This window comes from Nerophis ophidion, linkage group LG09 (assembly GCF_033978795.1).
Source record: "Nerophis ophidion isolate RoL-2023_Sa linkage group LG09, RoL_Noph_v1.0, whole genome shotgun sequence".
Classification (NCBI taxonomy): Eukaryota; Metazoa; Chordata; class Actinopteri; order Syngnathiformes; family Syngnathidae; genus Nerophis; species Nerophis ophidion.
Window position 1 is genome coordinate 61,578,556 of NC_084619.1, and position 19,381 is coordinate 61,597,936.

General features: G+C 42.7%; 1 protein-coding gene across 5 annotated transcripts in view; it reads right to left on the reverse strand.

Moving 5' to 3' along the window:
* psda (pleckstrin and Sec7 domain containing a) overlaps window positions 1-19,381 on the reverse strand; it is a 38,060-nt gene that overhangs the window by 702 nt on the left and 17,977 nt on the right. For 4 of the 5 annotated variants that reach the window (XM_061911440.1, XM_061911439.1, XM_061911438.1 and 1 more), the window contains 14 exons: window positions 19,150-19,364; window positions 18,860-19,073; window positions 18,544-18,794; window positions 11,320-11,517; window positions 9,306-9,386; window positions 5,096-5,208; window positions 4,862-4,920; window positions 4,633-4,722; window positions 3,768-3,811; window positions 3,429-3,619; window positions 679-749; window positions 450-607; window positions 236-380; window positions 30-173 (listed from right to left, as the gene is read on the reverse strand). In XM_061911440.1, the coding sequence (XP_061767424.1) occupies window positions 30-173; window positions 236-380; window positions 450-607; window positions 679-749; window positions 3,429-3,619; window positions 3,768-3,811; window positions 4,633-4,722; window positions 4,862-4,920; window positions 5,096-5,208; window positions 9,306-9,386; window positions 11,320-11,517; window positions 18,544-18,794; window positions 18,860-19,073; window positions 19,150-19,364 (1,974 nt within the window). Of the gene's footprint in view, window positions 1-29; window positions 174-235; window positions 381-449; window positions 608-678; window positions 750-3,428; window positions 3,620-3,767; window positions 3,812-4,632; window positions 4,723-4,861; window positions 4,921-5,095; window positions 5,209-9,305; window positions 9,387-11,319; window positions 11,518-15,212; window positions 15,749-18,543; window positions 18,795-18,859; window positions 19,074-19,149; window positions 19,365-19,381 lie in introns of those variants that run through there. The other variant, XM_061911442.1, reaches the window with a different exon arrangement.

Below are 19,381 nucleotides of genomic sequence, written 5' to 3' on the forward strand. Positions count from 1 at the left end.
GGAAGTGGGCGGGGTTAAAGGCTGAGTACCTCGAACTCCAAATACTCCCGCCGCAGCTTCTGCTCGTCCAGCTCGCGACCTTTCACCTTGTGCTCGGCCATGGAGGTCAAGAGGTCATCCAGCTCGGCGGACGCGGCCCTGAAGCGACCCTCGTGGGATTTCACCTGCTCCTCCTGTCGGCACACCACATTCATCAAGGCCAGGACCCCGGCGGTACGCGGCGAGCGGGCACTACCTGTGACAGCTTGGAGTCGGACCCCGGGAGCAGCGGGCGGCTAAATCTCTTTCTAGAGCCGATGGCCGCCGGGAACGGGGGTGCAGAGAACATGGCCGCCACGGCGTTAATGCGCGTGATCCACGACTGCATGTGCTCGGCGTCCCTGGCGGGGAAACAAGGCGGCGTTAGCGGCGTGCGAATGACAGACCGAGACGGCGGTGGCGGCTCTTACGGCGCCTGCAGCAAAAACACCCGCCAGTCAGCCGTGCGCAGGTAGAAGACGTTGGGGCGTTTGCTGTAGTCGGCGGCCCTCATGGCGAGGGAGTGGTGCACGGACACGGCGTTCTTCACCTCCTCCTCCGTCAGCTGCCGCTCGCCACGGTACTCGTCCTGTCGGCCAATCACAGCGCAGTCAGTTGATGCGCTTGCTTTTTTTTAAAGTGTGTGCTTGAAACGTGCACCTTCTGCAGGTAGAGCACTCGACCCTTCAAGGTGGCGTAGAAGGACTTCCACCCCCGCTTCCCACGTGGCGCTGCGACACAAGATGGCAAATGTGTCATGCTGTCGTCACCTAATTGTTGCCCTTGACAATAACCTTACAAAAACACCTACTGCACAGACCACTAGATGGCGACAGAGGAGAAAAATTATTAAATTAGACACCACTAGAGGGCCACATAGGAAATTGCCAATAATTAAATTAGTTACACTGGCAACATCACACCACTAGAGGGCCACATAGGAAATTGCCAATAATTAAATTAGTTACACTGGCAACATCACACCACTAGAGGGCCACAGGAAATAACCAATAATTAAATTACACTGTCAACATCACACCACAAGATGGTGTCAGAGGAGATGAGCATTAATTACATTTGTGACACTAGCAACATCACACCACTAGATGGCGACAAAGTAAATAATTCAACTACCGTATTTCCTTTAATTGCCGCAGGGCATATAGTATGCGCCTGCCTTGAATTACTGCAAGGTCAAACTCGCTTCACAAAATAATTAGCGCATGCTTAGTATTACCGCCTGGTCAAACTCGTGACGTCACGAGTGACACTTCCCCTGTCATCATTTTTAAAATGGAGGAGGCTGATTTCAATACCGGTAATTTGAAATCGCATAAAGGGAAGAAGATTAAGAGCTATTTTGTAGGATTTAAGGTCCAAGCTTACATCACACTCACATTTTTACTGCATGCCTTTGGTAAGTGCCGGAGTGAGAAGAGGTTTTAAATTAATTAGCGCCCCGGCGGCAATTCAAGGAAATACGGTAGTGACACTTGCAACATCAGGCCACAAGATGGCGAAATGGGGAAATAACCAATAATTAAATTAGTTACACTGGCAATATCAAACCACTAGAGGGCCACATAGGGAATAACCGATAATTAAATGAGTTACACTGGCAACATCACACCACAAGATGGCGACAAAGTAAATAATTATATTAGTTACACTTGTCACATCAAACCACTAGAGGGCCACGTTGAAAATAACCAATAATTAAATGTGTCACACTGGCAACATCAGACCACTAGATGGCGACAGAGGAAACAATCATTAAATTAGATACACTAGCAACATCAAACTACTAGAGGGCCACATTGACAATAACCAATAATTAAATGTGTCACACGAGCAACATCAGACCACAAGATGGCGACAGGCGAAATAACCAATAACTAAATTAGTTAGATTAGCAAAATCAAACCACTAGAGGGCCACATAGGAAATAACCAATAATTAAATGAGTTACACTGGCAACATCACACCACAAGATGGCGTCAGAGGAGATGAGCATTAATTACATTTGTGACACTGGTAACATCACATCGCTAGATGTCGACAAAGTAAATAATAATTATATTAGTTACACTGGCAATATCACACCACTAGATGGCGACAAAGTAAATAATAATTCAACTAGTCACACCAGCAACATCTGACCACTAGATGGCGACAGAGGAAACAATCATTAAATTAGATACACTAGCGACATCAAACCACTAGAGGGCCACATTGACAATAACCAATAATTAAATGTGCAACACGAGCAACATCAGACCACTAGATGGCAACAGAAAGTCATATAGAACAGTGGTTCTCAAATGGGGGTACGCGTACCCCGGGGGGTACTTGAAGGTATGCCAAAGGGTACGTGAGATTTTTTTTTAAAAAGTCTAAAAATAGCAACAATTCAAAAATCCTTTATAAATATGTTTATTGAATAATATTTCAACAAAATATGAATGTAAGTTCATAAACTGTGAAAAGAAATGCACCAATTCAATATTCAGTGTTGACAGCTAGATTTTTTTGTGGACATGTCCCATAAATATTGATGTTAAAGATTTCTTTTTTTGTGAAGAAATGTTTAGAATTAAGTTCATGAATCCAGATGGATCTCTATAGAATCCCCAAAGAGGGCACTTTAAGTTGATGATTACTTGTATGTGTAGAAATCTTTATTAATATTTGAATCACTTGTTTATTTTTCAACACGTTTTCAGTTATTTTTATATCTTTTTTTCCAAATAGTTCAAGAAAGACGACTACAAATGAGCAATATTTTGCAATGTTATTCAATTTAATAAATCAGAAACTGATGACATGGTGCTCTATTTTACTTCTTTATCTCTTTTTTTCAAACAAAAATGCTTTGCTCTGATTAGGGGGTACTTGAATTTAAAAAATGTTCACAGGGGGTACATCACTGAAAAAAGGTTGAGAACCACTGATATAGAAAATAACCAATAATTAAATGTGTCACACTAGCACCATCAGACCACAAGATGCTAGGAAATAACCCATCCATCCAGCCATGCATTTTCTACTGCTTGTCCCTTTTGGTGTCCCTGGAGCTTATCTCAGCCAATAATTGAATTAATTACAGTAGCAACACTTGACCACCCAAAGTGACAAGAGGAATTTTCCAATAATTACATTTAAATACAGAAGTAACATTTCACCACTAAATGGCGACAGAGGAAATGACCCATAATTAAATTATTTACAGTAGCAACATTTGACCACTAGATGGCGAGAGAGGAAATAATTAATAATTACATTATTTACAGTAGCAACATTTGACCACTGGAAGGCGACAGAGGAAATAATTAATAATTAAATTATATACAGTAGCAAAATTTGACCACTAGATGGTGACAGATGAGTAAGCAGATGGCGAGAGCACGTACTTTTCTTTCCGTCCGGGTCGGCGTGGACTTTGCGGACCAGGAAACCGCTCTTATAGAGCTCGCCCTCCGCCTGCTGGGCCACACCCACCAGGGGGTTGCCGCCACGGCCGATTCGCTTCATGGTGTGGGAGGCGGAGTCTGTTCGACCGTCGGCCAACTCGGACATGGACTTCTTCAACTCCTCCTCATCGCTTCGGGAAGAAAAACAACAACAACGGGGTCAGCGTACGTTTGCACTCTGCTAGCTTACTTGTCATCACGACAACTTGCTAGCTCGTGTGTGTCATCACAGCACGAACATGAAACGGGAATGGTTACCGTGGCAACAGTCACACTCACATGGTCCACTGTAGCTTCTCGTTCTTGATGGACGCGTACAACGTCTGCAAACAAAGCGTGACATGTTAGCTTAGCACTAGACGGTTGTTTACAAAGTCAAAGAAGCATGTTCAACGTGTTCCTTAGACTTCAACCGGGACCAAGTCTTCCAGTTTCAGCCTCTCCTGCAAGAACGTCTCTTGTACCTCCTCTTCCTCCTTCCTCTTCTTCTTCTGCTTCCTCTTGTCCATCTTCTTCTGAGCTTCGTCCGGAGCGCGCGGCGTCCTGGAGTGCCTGAACCAGTCCGAGTCCCTGGAGTCCCGCCCGCTTCGGACAGAACCCAGCGAGCGCGAACGCATGCGGCTCGACGAGTGGATGCTGTTGACTCCGATCATGGTCCCGTGGAACACAGACCTGGGAATGGCGAGACGGCGCGGACGCCCCCAACAGGAAGTGGCAAGACGGCGGCGGCCCTCACAGACGGTTGAGCCGGTGCGCTTCAGTCTGAGGTCCTCTGATGAGCGGTCGGACGGTCGTGATCAAGCCCCACCTGCCTTGTCACCGGCTGCACCTTCGCCGCGTTGTGACTCGGCAGCCCTGAGAGGCGGGGCAAGCCAGGCCACGCCCACTCAGACGGCCGAAACAAGGTGAAGACAGAGAGAAGTCTTCCCGGTCTTCCTCCTCTTCCTGCTGGTCTGACTCAAGTGTCGAGGAGAGACGCTCGCTCCCCCGCTCTGCTTCACCCTCTCACTGCGCATTTTCCCTCAGCAGCTGCAGCCAATCAGAGCGCAGAGCCCGCCCCTTGCCGCCTCGGCCGTCAATCAGGGCCGCGACAACTCACAGAAAACGTCATCTAATTTGTTTCTGGCAACAGCCGGGCTTTTACCTTCAGCAGGTCTTTGGAGAAATCTTTTCCCTCATTGAGGCCTTCCAGGTTGGAGACAAACTGACTGCAGGACATCCTCTTGCCGACGTTCTACACGCACGCAGACACACACACACACACACACACACACACACACACACACACACACACACACACGAGTGCCATGGATCCATATGGTCAGTCCCACCATTCGTCAACACGTGCTGCTCAGTGGCCAATCACAACTCACGTTGCCATGGAGATCAGTGTTGAGCAGCATCACTGCACATGTGAGAGTGTGGACACTGTCTGTGAGGGACACACACACACACACACACACACACACACACACACACACACACACACACACACACACACACACACACACAGACACAGACACAGACACAGACACAGACACAGACACAGACACACACAACATGAGGACATGAGGACATGAGGCGTCAGCGCGTGTAGTCACAGGCACCTTCCGTGGTGTCGCCGTCTGGGTTGCAGCGCACGTAGCGTCTGGAGAAGTGAGCCAGCACTCGCTCGCGCTCCTGAGTTTCTCCCATCAGGGGGAACTTGGCCAAGAAGGTTCTGGAAGGAAGACCAGGACAGCGAGGGTTTGACTTGAGAGGTGCAGGGACACCACACATGAGGGTAGATGAGAATAGGTGAGGTGACTTTTTGTTGGTGAAATGAGACGAGAGCAGGTACAATTAGGGATTAGGTGAGATGAGAGGATTGAAATAAGGTCAAATGAGAGGAGTTGAAATTAGATGAGGTGGCATGATGTAAGATGAGAACATGTGAGGGGACATGAGGTCAAATGAGATGATGTGAGGTGACATGATGAGGTGAAGTTACATGAGATGTGGTGGAGGGACATGAGGGAAAATGAGAGGAGTAGCGATGATGTGAGGTGAGACAATGAGATGAGGTGAAATTAGGAGTTGAGGTGAGACGAAGTAAAATGAGATGAGGGGACATGAGGTATGATGAGATTATGTGAGTTGACATGAGGTCAAATGAGATGAGGTGAGGTGACATGAGGAGGTGAAGTCAAATGATATGAGGTGACTGAAATGAGGCAAAATGAGAGGAGTTGAGATGAGGTGGGGTGACATGAGGTAAAATGAAATGAGGTGAAGGGACATGAGGTGAGATTAGATGATTGAAATAAGGTGAAATGAGACGGGTTGAGATGAGATGAGGGGACACGAGGTAAAATAAGATGAGGGGACAGGAGGTAAGATGAGAGGATGTGAGGTGAGATGAGGTGACATGATGAGGTGAGGTAAAAAGATATGACGTGATTGAAAAAAGGCAAAATGGGAGGAGTTCAGATGAGGTGGGGTGACATGAGGTGAGGTCAAATGATATGAGATGATTGAAATAAGGCAGAATGAGAGGAGTTTAGATGAGGTGGGGCGACATGAGGTAAAATGAAATGAGGTGAAGGGACATGAGGTGAGATTAGACGATTGAAATAAGGTGAAATGAGGGAAGATGAGATGAGATGAGGGGACACAAGGTAAAATGAGATGAGGGGAAAGGAGGTAAGATGAGATGATGTGAGGTGACACGAGGTCATATGAGATGAAGTGAGGTGACACTGAGGTGAGGTAAAATCAGATGAGTTGAGATGAGGTGACGTGACATGAGGTAAAATGAGATGAGGTGAGATGATTGGAATAAGGTAAAATGGGAGGGGGTTGAAATGAGGGGACATGAGATGAGGGGACATGAGGTAAGATGAGATGAGGTGGGGTGACATGATGAGGTGAGGGGAAATGATATGAGGTGATTGAAATAAGGCAACATGAGAGGAGTTGTGATGAGGTGGGGCAACATGAGGTAAAATGAGATGATGTGAGGTGACATGAGGCGAGATTAGATGATTGAAATAAGGTATCATGAGAGGAGTTTAGATGAGGGCACATGAGGTAAGATGAGATGAGGTGAGGTGACAAGAGGTGAGATGATTGAAATAAGGTAAAATGGGAGGAGTTGAGATGAGGGAACATGAGGTAAGATGAGATGAGATGAGGGGGACATGAGGTAAGAAGAGATGATGTTAGGTGACATGAGGTGAGATGATTGAAATAAGGTGAGATGATTGAAATAAGGTAAAATGGGAGGAGTTAAAATGAGGGGACATGAGGTAAGATGAGATGAGGGGACATAAGGTAAGATGAGATGATGTGAGGTGGCATGAGGTCAAATGAAATGAGGTTAGGTGACATGAGGTGAGATGATTAAAATAAGGTAAAATGGGAGGAGTTGAGATGAGGGGACATGAGGTAAGATGAGATGATGTGAGGTGACATGAGGTCAAAAGAGATGAGGTGACATGTTGAGGTGACGTAAAATGATATGAGGTGATTGAAATAAGGCAAAATGACAAAAGTTGAGTTGAGGTGAGGTGGCATGAGGTAAAATGAAATAAGGTGAAGGGACATTAGGTGAGATTAGATGATTGAAATAAGGTAACATGAGTGGAGTTGAGATGAGGGGACACGAGGTAAAATGAGATGAGGGGACATTAGGTAAGATGAGATGATGTAAGGTGACATGAGGTCAAATGAGATGAGGTGAGATGATTGAAATAAGGTAAAATGGGAGGAGTTAAAATGAGGGGACATGAGGTAAAATGAGATGAGGGGAAATGAGGTGAAATCAGATGATGTGATGATGTAAAATGATATGAGGTGATAGAAATAAGGCAAAATGAGAAGAGTTGAGATGAGGTGGGGTGACATGAGGTCAAATGAGATGGAGTGAGGGTACATGAGGTAAAAGTGAGATGAGGTGACATGAGATTAGGTCGGGTGACATGAGGTATATAACATGAGGTGACGGGACATGAGGTAAAATGGGAAGTCAAACGAGAGGAGTTGAGCTGAAGTGGGTGACATGAGGTAAAAGGTGATGTGAAGAGATGATGTGAGGTGTGGTAAAATTATATGATATGGAGATGAAATGTGGTAAATCGGGACGAGGTAAAAATGAGGTAAAAATGCAAATCGGGTAACATGGGCTGAGATTAGGTGAGGTGATATGAAGTAAAGTTTGTTTCAGTGATGTGAGATGAAATAAAATGAGGTGACATGAGGTGAGGTGAGGTGAAATGAGCTAAAATGAGATGGAAATCATAAAATGAAAATCAGGTGAGATGAGATTATGTGAGGCAAAGTCAAATTAGTTGAAATGGGGTGGGATGAAGTGAAACGCTAAAATGAGATGAGGTGTCATGATATGATGAGGTGAGGTGACATGAGGTAAAATTAAAATGAGTAGGCACAAGGTAAAATGAGATGAGAAGAGATGATATAAGGTGTGGTAAATGTAATGAGATGAGGTGAAATGTGGTCAAATGAGATGAGGTAATAATGAGGTGAGAGGAGGTCAAATGCAAAACGTTTTAAATGAGATGAGATTAGGTGAGGTGATATGAAGTAAAAATTTTAATGCAGTGATGTGAGGTAAAATGAAATGTAGTGACATGAGATAAAATGGGGTGAGGTGAATTTACATGAGGTAAAATAACATGAGATTAGATGAGAAGAGATGATGCCAGGTGTGGTAAAATTAGATGAGGTGAGATGAGAGCAGGTAAAATTAGATGAGATGAGATTTGATTAGGTGAAGTAACATGAGGTGAAATGTGGTAAAATGAGATGAGATGAGGTCAAATGAAAATCATGTAATATGAGATGAGATTAGGTGAGGTGATATGAATTAAAATTTGGTGAAGTGATGTGAGATGAAAAAAGATGAGGTGAGGTGACATGAGGTAATATGAGATAATGTGAAGTGACATGAGGTAAAATGAGGAGTTGACACAAGGTAAAAGGAGATGAGATGAGATGCACTAAAATGAGATAAGATTACATGAGAAGAGATGTGAGGTGTGATAAAATGAGATGAAGTAAAACTGAGGTGATATTAGGAGAGGTGATGTCAAGTAAAATTAGATGCAGTGATGTGATATTAAATAAGATTAAATAATGAGATGAGGTGACATGACATGATTAGGTAAGATACAAAAAGATGAGGTACAGTGAGATGAGATAAAATGAGATGAGGTGAAAAGAGGTAAAATGAGATGTGTGAAGTGACATGAAGTAAAATGAGATGAGGTGAGATGAGAAGAGATGATGTGAGTTGTGGTAAAATGAGATGAGAAGAGATGAGAAGAGATTAGGTGAGGTGTGGTCAAATGAGATGAGGTAAAATGAGATGAGATTAGGTGAGGCAATGTGAAGTAAAATGACATGCAGTGATGTAACATTAAATAAGATTAAGTAAAATGAGATGAGATGATATAACCTGCTGGGGTGAAGTGACATAAGGTAAAAGCAGGTGTGGCAAAATTAGAATGAGAAAAGATTAGAAATGTGATGATGTAAAATGAAATAAGTTAAAAGGGAATAAGCGGTAGAAAAATGAATGGATGGATGGAGGTAATATGAGATGAAATTAGATGAGAAATAACTTGCTCGAAATTGGTGAAATGACATAAGGTAAAATGAGATTAGATGAAATGAGGTAGTATGAGATGAGATTAGATGAGAGAAGATTAGGTCAGATATTGCAAAATGAGATAATGTAAAAAAAGTTGAGATGAAATATGAGAAGAGGTTAGGTACATGATGGTGTAATGAGATGACACGAGGTGTTCAGCTGCCAACCTGAGGGCCTGGTCCATAGTCAGTCTGTGGAAGTCAAAGTTGCTGAGATATTCTTCAGCCACCATTTGACTGAACTCATTACTGTGGACACACACACACACACACACACACACACACACACACGCACGCACGCACGCACGCACGCACACACGCACGCACGCACGCACGCACGCACGCACGCACGCACGCACGCACGCACGCGCACACGCACACGCGCACACACGCGCACACACACGCGTATGTTATACATGGAAACACACCTGTAATTTATACATGTAGACACACACGTATGTTATACATGTAGACACACAACCACACACATATGTTATACTTGTAGACACACACCCACACACACACACACACGTATGTTATACATGTAGACACACACCCACACACGTATGTTATACATGTAGAAACACACACGTTATACATGTAGACACACACCCACACACACGTTATACATGTAGACACACACCCTCACACACGTTATACATGTAGACACACACCCTCACACACATGTATGTTATACATGTGGACACACACACACACACACACACACGCATAAGTTATACATGTAGACACACACCCACACACGTATGTTACACATGTAGACACACACCCGTATGTTAAACATGTAGACACACACCCACCCACACACGTATGTTATATATGTACACACACACACACACACACACACACACACACACGTTAGAGATGCAGACACACACCCACACATACGTTATACATGTAGAAACACTCCCACACGCACATATGTTATACATGTGGACACACACTCGTACACACATATTTTATACATGTGGACACACACACACACACACATTATACATGTAGACACACATTCACACTGACACACAAACGTATGTTATACATGTAGACACACACACATATTTTATACATGTGGACACACACACGAGCGCACACACACACACACACACACACACACACACGTTATACATGTAGACACACACACACATATTTTATACATGTGGACACACACGCGCACACACACACACGTTATACATGTGGGGACACACACGCACACACCCACGTAAGTTATACATGTAGACACACACCCACACACATTATGTTACACCTGTAGACACACACCCGTATGTTAAACATGTAGACCCACACACGTATGTTATATATGTAGACACACACACACGTTATAGATGCAGACACACACCCACACATACGTTATACATGTAGAAACACACCCACATATGTTATACATGTGGACACACACCCGTACACACACATTTTATACATGTGGACACACACACGCGCGCACACACACACACACACACACACATTATACATGAAGACACACACTCACACACGTATGTTATACATGTAGATACACATTCACACTGACACACAAACGTATGTTATACATGTAGACACACACAGGCACACATACGCACGTACGTTATACATGTGGACACACACACACACGCACACACATTTTATACATGTGGACACACACGCGCACACACACACACGTTATACATGTAGACAAATAGACGTATGTTACACATGTAGACACATCCACAATGACACACAAACATATGTTATACATGTAGACACACACACACAAACACGTATGTCATACATGTAGACACACACTCACACACGTATGTAATACATGTAAACACACACACACACAAAAGTATGTTATACATGTAGACACACACCCACAGCCACACCCACACACGTATGTTATACATGTAAAACACACACACACGTATGTTATACATGTAGACACACACCCACAGACACACAGACGTATGTTATACATGTAAACACACTCACACACACATTCAAGTTTTACATGTAGACACACACCCACACACATTCATGTTTTACATGTAGACACACTCACACACTTGTATGTTATACATGTAGACACACACACACATATGTTATACATGTAAACACACACCCACACACACGTGTTATACATGTAGACACACACCCACACCCACACACTGACTTCTTGCTGAGATGTCGAGCCACGTCAGACTTTCTGAAACCGTCCAGGTGGTACAGGTGCTTGGCGAGGCGTTTGGCGGCCTGCAGGTCAGCCTTGGCACCGTTTGCCAGCACGTCGTCGCCGCCACCATGCGCCAGTCGCTCGGCCACGTCGGCCTGCGGGTAGAGCAGCTCGGGGGGGCGGTTGACCGCACGTTCTCTGAAAGGAGATTTATTTGTTATTATTTTTGTTGTTGCCGTTCCTCTCAGCACATTTCAACACACTCGACTTCATTTCACTGACTCAACTTCTCAAGACTGACTATCACAGAGAAGAGGTCAAAGGTTACAACACCTAGTGGGAGTGTGTGTGTGTGTGCTTGCAGGCAGCAGGGTGCCCGTTTCCATGGGAACAGAGTGTGACCTCAGACAGACTGTCACAAGTTGATGGAGGACGTGAGAAAGAGATGATGATGAAGCAAAGTGAGAGGGAGAAGACACACAAAGATACTGTCTTCTGATTGGCCGGTAGGAGGCAGTAGGAATGTGTGTGTGGACTTCCTTTGACAGGGACTGACGTCTCCCAATGCGTCCTCACGCTGAGACGCCAACAGAGATGGAGGATGTCAAACAGGAAGTTTATTTCAGAAAGTCCTTCCGCCGCAGACACAACCTTTCATCGGGACACAAATAACCGTCACAGCAACGCAGGAAATTCTTTGGCCTGCAATACACATGTCAGTGGCCATGCGGGCGCCCAAACACACCACAGTGGTCAAGATGACCAGATGCACACAAAAACCACAATACAGTCTCAGAATTGCCCCAAGTCTTGAGGTCCTCTGATAATGACACGTTCACAAGGACACAACAACAACAACACAACCGTCCTCCTGACTGTTCAACTTGTTTGCTTGAAGAAACAACTCGGGAAAATCCTTTCTCCACCGTGGAGACACCAGCTGGCACTCTACCACTCATCAAGTGGTAGAGCGCAGAGTGGTAGTGGCTATTGACTCGTCAACAAGGAAGGTGTCACCTCATTTCGACCACCGCCCGACTCCATGTCTGCTTACTCACTTCTAATGACCTCAGTCTGAAGCGCACCAGCTCAATATCCAGTAAATGTGTTAAAGGAAAAGTATAGGTAGTTAAACCTAGTAAAAGTGTCATTAGCAAAGAGTTAGTTCGTAGTTTAAACAAGTAAAAGTGTCATTAACAACGTGTCAGTCGGTAGTTTAACCTAGTAAAAGTGTCATTAGCAACGTGTCAGTCGGTGGTATAACCTAGTAAAAGTGTCATTGGTAAAGTGTTAGGTGGTAATTTGACCTAATAAAAGTGTCATTAGCAAACTGCTAGATTGTAGTTTAACCTAGTAAAAGTGTCATTAGCAAAGAGTTAGGTGGTTGTTTTACCTAGTAAAAGTGTCATTCGCAAATAGTTAGTTGGTAGTCTAACCTAGTAAAAGTGTGATTTGCAAAGAGTTAGCTGGTAGTTTCATGTAGTAAAAGTGTAATTAGTAAAGTGTTAGGTGGTAGTTTGACCTAGTAAAAGTGTCATTGGCAAACTGTTAGGTGGTAGTTTAACCTAGCAAAAGTATCATTAGCAAATAGTTAGTTGATAGTTTAACCTAGTATGATTAGCAAATAGTTCGTTGGTAGTTTAACCTAGTAAGTATCATTTGCAAAGAGTTACGTGGTAATTTAACGTAGTAAAAGTGTCATTAGCAAAGAGTCAGGTGGTAGTTTAACCGAGAGAAAGTTTCATTAGCAAAGTGTTAGTTGGTATTATAATTTAGTAAAAGTGTCATTAGTAAACTGTTAGTTGGTATTACAACCTCGTAAAAGTGTCATTAGTAAAGTGTTAAGTGGTAGTTTGATCTAGTATAAGTGTCATTAGCAAACTGTTAGGTGGTAGTTTAACTTAGTAAAAGTGTCTTTAGCAAAGTGTTAGTAGGTAGTTTAACCAAGTAAAAGTGTAATTAGCAAATAGTTAACTGGTAGTGTGACCTAGAAAAAGTGTAATTAGCAAAGCATTAGTTGGTAGTTTAACCTAATAAAAGTGTCTTTAGCAAATATTTAGGTGGTTGTTTGACCTAGTAAAAGTGTCGTTAGCAAAGAGTTAGTTGGTATTTTAACCTAGTAAACATGTCATTAGCAAGAAGTTAGGCAATAGTTTAACCAGGTTAAAGTGTCAGTAGTTAATAGTTAGTTGGCAGTTCTACCTAGCAAACATGTCATTAGCAAAGTGTTAGTTGGTAGTTTAACCTAGTAAAAGTGTCACTAGCAAGTAGACAGTTGACAGTTTAACCTTGTGAAAGTGTCATTTGCAAAGTGTTAGTTGACAATTTACCAAGTAAAAGTGTCATTTGCAAAGAGTAAAGTTGTAGTTTGATGTAGTAAAAGTGTCATTAGAAAAGAATTAGGTGGTAGTTTCACGTAGTAAAAGTCTCATTAGTAAAGTGTTAGTTGGCATTTCAACCTAGTAAAAGTGTCCTATCTAAAGTGTTAGTTGGTAGTATAACCTAGCAAAAATGTCATATCCCAACTGTTGGTTGGTAATATAACCTAGTGAAAGTGTCATTAGCAAAGTGTTAGTTGACAATTTAACCAACTAAAAGTGTCATTTGCAAAGAGTAAAGTTGTAGTTTAATGTAGTAAAAGTGTCATTAGAAAAGAATTAGGTGGTAGTTTCACGTAGTAAAAGTCTCATTAGCAAAGTGTTAGTTGGCATTTCAACCTAGTAAAAGTGTCCTATCTAAAGTGTTAGTTGGTAGTATAACCTAGCAAAAATGTCATATCCCAACTGTTGGTTGTTAATATAACCTAGTAAAAGTGTCCTATCTTAAGTGTTAGTTAGTAGTATAACCTAGTAAAAGTGTCCTATCTAAAGTGTCAGTTGGTAGTGTAACCCAGTAAAAGTGTCCTATATAAGGTGTTAGTTGGCAGTATAACCTAGTAAAAGCTTCCTATCTTAGGTGTTAGTTGGTAAAATAATTTAGTAAAAGTGTCACAAGCAAAGTGTTAGTTGGTAGTACAACCTACTAAAAGTGTCATTAGTAAAGTCTTATTTGGTAGTGTAACCTAGTAAAAGTGTCCTATCTAAAGTGTTAGTTGGTAGTATAACCTGGTAAAATGGTCTTAACTCAAGTGTTAGTATGTAGTAAAACCAAGTAAAAGTGTCCTATCTAAAGTGTTAGTTGGTAGTATAACCTAGTAAAAGTGTCCTATCTAAAGTGTTAGTTGGTAGTGTAACCAAGTAAAAGTGTCCTATCTAAAGTGTTAGTTGGTAGTATAACCTAATAAAAGTGTCATCGGCAAAGTCTTAGTTGGTAGTACAACCAAGTAAAACTGGCCAATCTTAAGTGTTAGTTGGTAGTATAACCTAGTAAAATTGTCCTATCTAAAGTGTCAGTTGGTAGTATAACCTAATAAAAGTATCATCAGCAAAGTCTTAGTTGGTAGTATAACCAAGTAAAAGTGTCCTATCTTAAGTGTTAGTTGGTAGTACAACCAAGTTAAAGTGTCCTATCTAAAGTGTTAGTTGGTAGTATAACCTAGTTAAAGTGTCATCAGTATAGTAATAAAATGGTCCTATCTAAAGTGTCACGTGGTAGTATAACAGAGAAAAAGTGTACTATCTAAAGTGTTAGTTGGTAGTATAACCTAGTAAAAGTGTCATCAGCAAAGTGTTAGTTGGTAGTATAACCTAGTAAATGTGTCATCAGCAAAGTGTTAGTTGGGAGTATAACCTAGTAAATGTGTCATCAGCAAAGAGTTTGTTGGTAGTATAACCTAGTAAAAGTGTTCTATCTAAAGTGTTAGTTGGTAGTATAACCTAGTAGAAGTGTTAGCTGGTAGGAGAAGAAGCATGAAGAAGTGGAGACAAACAATATCCAACAATCAATCAGCTGACCTGTAAACAGCTCGGTAGGGCGATGCATTCAGGTAGCTGTCCTCCAAAGACCCGCCTCCCCAGCACAGCAGGTAGCGTGCCATGTCAGCGTGGCCCAGCCCACTGTCACACGCAGCCGGTGATGTCATCCACAGCGAGCGATGACATCACACAAGTGAGGTCTTTACTCAATCCTTCATCCTCCTCGCTTGGTGACGACGTCTCACCGTCTTCCCTCTCGTACGCTGTCCTCCTTCGTGTCCGGGGGGAGGAGTTCTGAGTTTCCTCCCTGCTTTGACCCGGACTAATCCACCTCCTCCACCTCCTCCTGCTTTGTGTGCTTCCAGGAAGTTTGCATCCTCTGCACTGCACTATAGTTTCCCTTTTTTTCCTCCCAAAGAGTAAAGAGGACTCCTTTTGAAAGGCAGCGTCTCACAAAGCGTTCTTTCAGGTCATGCGGGCAGCAGGCCAGAGGTCAAAGGTAACAGGAGACCCTCTTTGGGAGGTTTCCCTCCAGCCACAATCCATCTGGAATTTCCCTCCATCGGCTGACGGCGGCGTTTGTTTGGAGGTTTGGGGGCGGAGTCAAGATGCTGGCTTGGCTGGCGAGGGATTGTGTTTTTTCATTCCTGGCTTTGAATTCCAACGGGGAATGTTGAAGTTGGACTGGAGTCTGCTCTGTGAGTCCACACCCAGCGTAGGAAGAGAAACATATTTCTACTTTCCCTTGACAACAGTGAATGAACTCATACAACAGCAGTACTACAGGTACTATAGTGGTAGTACTCCTGGTAGTAGCTTTTCTGGACTAGTTGGATAGAAATCATCAAAACCCTCTCGAAGACCACATGCACCCCTTGACTGCACAGTGTGTGTGTGAGTGTATGTGCAGGCAAACACTGACTTAATGTCTCTCTTGTGCCTTCATGTGGTAGGTTGTGTTACTGCAACAGTTTCCCTTTGTGCAAAATCTCTCTACAAAAAGGTTTCTACATGAATCAGCGAATCTTATTGAACGCTTTGGAATGCAACTTAAAACAAATGTAATGCTTAATGTCCCACTGCAGATTGTCACGATATACAGTATGATCAAAACCATACAGTTGTCCGTATAGACTAAATTGTAAGCATTTGACAATTATAATGTTTAATAGTGGAAAAGTTGACAATAACTGTGGCCAAATATAGCAATAATCTAATTATAATAAACAACTAACACTTTGTTAATGACACTTTTACTAGGTGTAACTATCAACAAACAGTTTACTAATGACACTTTTACAGGTTATACTACCATTAAACGCTTAGCTAATAACACTTTTACTAGGTTATACTAACAACTAACACTTTGCTAATGACACTTTCACTTGGTTGTACTACCAACTAACTCTTCGCTGATGACAATTTTACTAGGTTAAACTATCAACTAAAAATTTGCTAAAAAAACGTGTACTAGATTAAACTACCAACTAAAAGTATGCTAATAAAACTTTAACTGGATTAAACTACCAAATAACAGTCTGCTGATTACACGATTACACTTTTACTGGGTAAAACTACCAACTAAAAGTTTGCAAATACAATTTTTACTAGGTTAAACTATCAACTAACCGTTGGCTGATGACACTTTTAGCAGGTTAAACTACCAACTAAAAGTTTGCTAATAAAATGTTGACTGGGATAAAATACCATCTAACGGTTTGCTGATGAAACATTTACTGGGTCACACTACCAACTAAAAAGTTTGCTTACACAAGATTTCCTCGGTTAAACTACCATCTAAAAGTTTGCTAATAAAACATGTACCGGGTAAATTAACATCTAACAGTTTGCTGATGACACTTTTACTATGTAAAACTACCAATTAAAGGTTTGCGAATAAAACTTTTACAAGGTAAAACTATCAAATAACCGTTGGCTGATGACACTTTTACTAGATTAAACCACCAACTAAAAGTTTGCTAATAAAACTTTAAAAACAGTCTGCCGATTACACTTTTACTAGGTAAAAATACCAACTAAAAGTTTGCAAATACAATTTTTACTAGGTTAAACTATCAACTAACCGTTGGCTGATAACACTTCTAGCAGGTTAAATTCCCAACTAAAAGTTTGCTAATAAAATGTTGAGTAAATTAAAATACCATCTAACTGTTTGCTGATGAAACATTTACTGGGTCACACAACCAACTAAAACGTTTGCTTACACAAGTTTTCCTTGGTTAAACTACCAACTAAAAGTTTGCTAATAAAACTTTTACGAGGTAAAACTATCAAATAACCGTTGGCTGATGACACTTTTAGTAGGTCAAACTACCCAAAAGTTTGCCGATGACACTTTTACTATGTAAAACTACCAACTAAAGGTTTGCGAATAAAACTTTTACAAGGTAAAACTATCAAATAACCGTTGGCTGATGACACTTTTAGTAGGTCAAACTACCAAAAAGTTTGCCGATGACAATTTTACTAGATTAAACTAATAGCTAACATTTTTACTGGGTTAAATTACCATCTAACTGTTTACTGATGAAAATTTTACTAAGCTAAACTACCAACTAAAAGTTTGCCAATTCAAATTTTACTGTGTTTAACTACCAATTAACAGTAGGCTGATGATACAAGTACCCCTTTCAAACGCAATAAACATATTTTTCATTAATGTAAGGTTAATTATCACAAATAGGTAAACAGACATACAGAAAAATGGTCTCAATCTCTCTAAGCAAAAATGTAACACCTTAAAAGTACAGTTTTTCCCTAATTTTATCAACTGGGTCGGGTGGTTTGTTTTGTTGTCGATACCATCGCGGCATACTTGCTAGTTCGCCTGTGATGATGTGCTCATGTTGCTCATTCAGTTTGAAGATGACATATTCCCACATAGGAACATTTGGCTTAGTAATCATCTTTGTTCCTCCTAACGTTTGTTACTCAGCAGTGCTTCTCACACGTGAGTTGCAACATGGGAGGCAATGTCCGTGTATTTTGTGTGTGTAGGCTGGAGGTCCAACCTGCTCACACCGAAACTAAGACTGTGGATGACTGATGAGAGGCGTCAGTCCACTCATTTAACTTTGCTGTCCAATAAGTGCTCAGGTGCTGAGAGCAATGCACAGAGTGAGACCTCCTGTCTTAGTTTGAAAGCCAGGGAAGAAAATGTCATTTAGGCTTTAATTTTGGCAAAATCCATTTAATTATGTAAATTGCTTTTTCATGACTCTCAAACCACTCCAGCAGGTCACATTGCTCACAGACATATGACATATATGACATGTGATGTGTACAACTGGCTAACATGCAGAAGTCACACGCATGCCGCGCCATGGTTGAGACATGTATGCCGACTCACCTTGGAGTGCAGTGGAGCGACGGTACCGAGCTGGCTTTGTGGAAACCATCTTTGAGGATAGAACGCCGCCACGGCTCTAGGTCCGGCCCGGTTCGGACAGGAGGAGCGTAGTCGTCTTTGGTGCCGCCACGCATCTCGGCCCCCGCCGCGGTGAGGCTGATTTCGGAGCGAGACATCTCTGACGGGTCCGGACGAGCCAAGGGAGCAAAACTGAGCTGGATGATATTCTTGGCACTCTCGCAGATCTGGCTCTAAGTGGACAAGCATGGGTCAGTCTCACAACGAAACAAGGTCTTCGACAGTAAACGCCTCCTACCTGGATCTCGGGCGTGAGCGTGGGCAGGTCAAAGGTGAACACAGACGTCGATCCAGACGTCAGGAGGTCGACGCTGTCTAGACTGCTGTACGAGGTTCCTTTGGCCCGGTGAGACTCCATGATGCTTTCAAAATGGCGACTGAAAGAGTCCAGGTTGCTGTCGGAGTGCTGGCGGGGGACGCCCACAGCCACCGGAGACTTGACCACAGAGTTCCTGACCAGAAAGTTAAAGTCTTGTTGAACCACATTGCTCAGCTGGACCTGGTCTGACTGTACGTGACTTCTCTCACCCCTTCAGCAGGAGACCGAAAGCCTCGTCCTCAGTTGATGTCTGTCTCTGGCGTTCTCCCTGCAAGCGGACACTGGCCCGGCTCGCCCCCTCGTCCTCCTCATCCTCCTTTGGAGAAGCTTCGGGGAGACTTAGGCTCGAGTTTCCTTGGACACTGCGACGACTCCCGAAGGCTGAATCAACCTCAGCGGCTGCCTCCGCCTCTGCTCGCATCACCTGTGTCATCCAGCCAC